At 34.0% G+C, this 3071-nt stretch overlaps 1 protein-coding gene across 1 annotated transcript; it reads left to right on the top strand.

Annotated features, from left to right (window-relative positions):
• The first annotated feature begins 835 nt into the window (after nt 1-835).
• On the top strand, nt 836-2721 carry LOC115959046 (phosphoenolpyruvate carboxylase kinase 2-like). The gene is made up of 2 exons (XM_031077338.1): nt 836-1676; nt 2199-2721. Exons 1-2 carry the CDS (start codon nt 896-898, stop codon nt 2240-2242), a joined length of 825 nt encoding a protein of 274 aa, XP_030933198.1. The 5' UTR covers nt 836-895; the 3' UTR covers nt 2243-2721.
• The last annotated feature ends 350 nt before the right edge of the window (nt 2722-3071 follow it).

The raw sequence follows: 3071 nt of genomic DNA, 5'->3' as shown, positions 1-3071 counted from the left end.
ATAGACAAAACTCCGGTACAGTTATATTAGTTATTCTTAGCGCTTCTTTGGATGGCCGCAGTTTTCGATAGGTTATTTACTAAATACGATAAGAAAATACTTTTTTTTTTTTTTTTTTAGCTTTTAGCTAAAAGTAATGTTCCATCCATGATATCCTCACAATAAATCTTATATGGCAAATCGTTTAACTTAGCGTCACCACTAACGTTACTTCTTTACTTATCGATATCAGTTTACCACATAAAATTTGTAGATAATCTTTATGTCAAATGGGTAACAAAAATCATTACTAATTTATTAATTATGATGGGAACAACATCACTTTTACACAAAACACTTAGAGGCATTTGATTCGCCGAGATGTTACATTACACTGTAATACTACATTATTATAATCTTACATTAATATAATCTCAATACAATAATATAATATTACATTATTTAGGAAAGTGATAAAATTAAGGTGATGTAGTATATTTTGTAATTTTAAATTAAGGTATTTTGTAATTTTATATTATTGTGCATTACGTCTAGATACATCACAACAAACTCAATGCCTCTAAAATATTTATTATTATCAATTAGTATAATGTATTGTCTCATCACTTATGTCAAAATTGTTGTGTAGCAAAAATAAAAATGTAGTACTAATGAACTGCTGTGACGTTGCAGTTACTGTCAAAATACACCAAAATGAACAAGGCAACCACAGCTTCTGTTTTTCTACCAAAAAAGTAGTAAATCATAACTGGCATACCCACCAAACGGATATTCCTTTATCTATTCCATTCCAAAACCCTCTTTACAATTCTTCTATAAATAATACATAAGACTTTTACTGAGAAACACACACACAACCCCACCCAAAAAAAAACTCATACAAACCAACAAGCAAATGTGTGAGACATTGAAGAACAACTACCAGCTTTGTGAAGAAATCGGCCGTGGCAAATTCGGCACCATTTCAAGATGTTTCCACTCGATCAAATCTGAGTTTTTTGCCTGCAAAACCATTGACAAACGCTCTCTTACCGATCAAACAGACCGTGAATGTCTTGAAAACGAGCCAAAGATCATGACCCTTCTTTCTCCACACCCCAACATTGTTCAACTCTTCGATGTCTTCGAAAACGAAGACTCTCTTAGCATGGTAATGGAGCTTTGCGAACCCTTTACTCTATACGACAAGATAATCCAAAGACCGTTCTCTGAACATGAAGCTTCACTGTATATGAAGCAACTTCTTGAAGCGATATCCTATTGTCACAAGCTTGGTGTTGTGCACAGAGATATCAAGCCTGATAACTTGTTGTTTGATTCAAGAAACAATCTGAAGGTTGCTGATTTTGGCTCTGCAGTATGGTTACCTGAAGGAAATTGCACGGAATCAGGTGTGGTGGGAACGCCATACTACGTTGCTCCTGAGGTTTTGATGGGAAGAGACTACAATGATAAAGTCGATGTGTGGAGCTGTGGAGTCATATTGTATATAATGTTAGCCGGGGTTCCTCCCTTTTATGGTGAGTCCGTGTCTGAGATTTTCGAGGCGGTTTTGAGGGGAAACTTGAGATTTCCTACGAGGATTTTCAGGTCAGTGTCTTCTGCAGCCAAGGACTTGTTGAGGAAGATGATTTGTAGGGATGTTTCAAGAAGGTTATCTGCAGAACAAGCCTTAAGTAAGTTGTTGCTTTTTCCAATCTTTTCAATTTTTTGTGTGTGTATGTGTTTGATTTGCATATGCATAATTGAATCTGGGTATTTTGTTTAATTTTGTTTGGGGAAAATCTTTGAATCTTGTCAATCATGTAGGGAATAAAATTTTGAATCTTGTCAATCATGTAGTTTCTCAAAAGTATGGAAGGATTAAAGGTTTGAATTTTTTAATATTTTAATATTTTCTCCTTTCCAATAGTTTCTCAGCAGCCAAACCGAAGTTTTAAGGCCTGTTTTTGTTATATTTGAGATTGATTTAAGGAGTTGTTAGTTATAAATCTAACAAAAGCCTTTCTAGCTCTGATTCTGTCAGTTTTTGCTTATCAACTCTTGTTTGTGTGGTAAATTGTTGTCGTCTTGATCTAATTTTATGTTTAACTTTTAATTCTTTCACTTTGAATCTGTGTTTTAATTCCTGGGCTTCTTTTAGCTTTTAATATTAGAACAAAAGTGCTGAACTCTGTTTTGTTTTTTTGTAAATGCAGGGCACCCATGGATCCTAAATGAAGGTACAAGTGCAATAGAATGAAATGGTTCAAAGGCAATAAGCAAGCAAGAAAGGAAGGGCTGTTTCAGCAATGTACATATTTCTACTGCCGACCTATGAATAAGAGATCCCATTTCTCTCTCTGTCTGCATAAGCTCAATAATTCTCCATCATACATGGCACTTTTCCAATCAGACAACAGAGAAATAATAGAATCAGAGAGAGAGATGGTCCACATGAGGCACATGAGGCTCTTCAAGTAGCTGTACTTCTGTTTCTTTTTCTTTTGTCTAAAGGTTTTGGAGAGAATCTGAGAGTACTGTCGAATGTAGATATGCATATATATGGTTTTAGAATTCTGCTTTTCCCCGCCTTTTCTTTTGTTGATTTTTTTGATAAAAAGATTGGGAAGTGAGAAAGCATATGATGCTGCCATGTATGTTCTCTTTTTGAGTAATGGAATATGAGGTTGAGGTGTATGTTTTGTGAATGGAAAATTTTGGGAATGTGAATTTGTTTTATTTGTTTTGGGAATCTAAATATGACTATCTTTTCTTGGATCTTTTTCTCTTCTTTGTTCCTTGTTGAAATAAACGTGCATCCTTGATGGAGATACGTATCATATGCTTTGATATATTCCATCTCTTATATATTCCTTGCTTAAAAAACATGTGTGATTCTTTTCTTAGTGTGTTTGCAGTATATGCAATGCACAAATTCTCACAACTATTAAAGTCCACACAAAGCTTAGCCTTTTTTTTTTCTTTTTTTTTTTTGGGTAAATAGGAACTTATTCACTTTTAAGAATATTGGGAATCTTATATCTACCCAAAAAGTAGTATTGCCAACATTATGAATATAGTCCTAGCAT

The sequence above is a fragment of the Quercus lobata genome, chromosome 9 (genome assembly GCF_001633185.2).
Source record: "Quercus lobata isolate SW786 chromosome 9, ValleyOak3.0 Primary Assembly, whole genome shotgun sequence".
Taxonomy (NCBI): Eukaryota; Viridiplantae; Streptophyta; class Magnoliopsida; order Fagales; family Fagaceae; genus Quercus; species Quercus lobata.
This window is presented reverse-complemented; position numbering and strand designations above follow the sequence as displayed.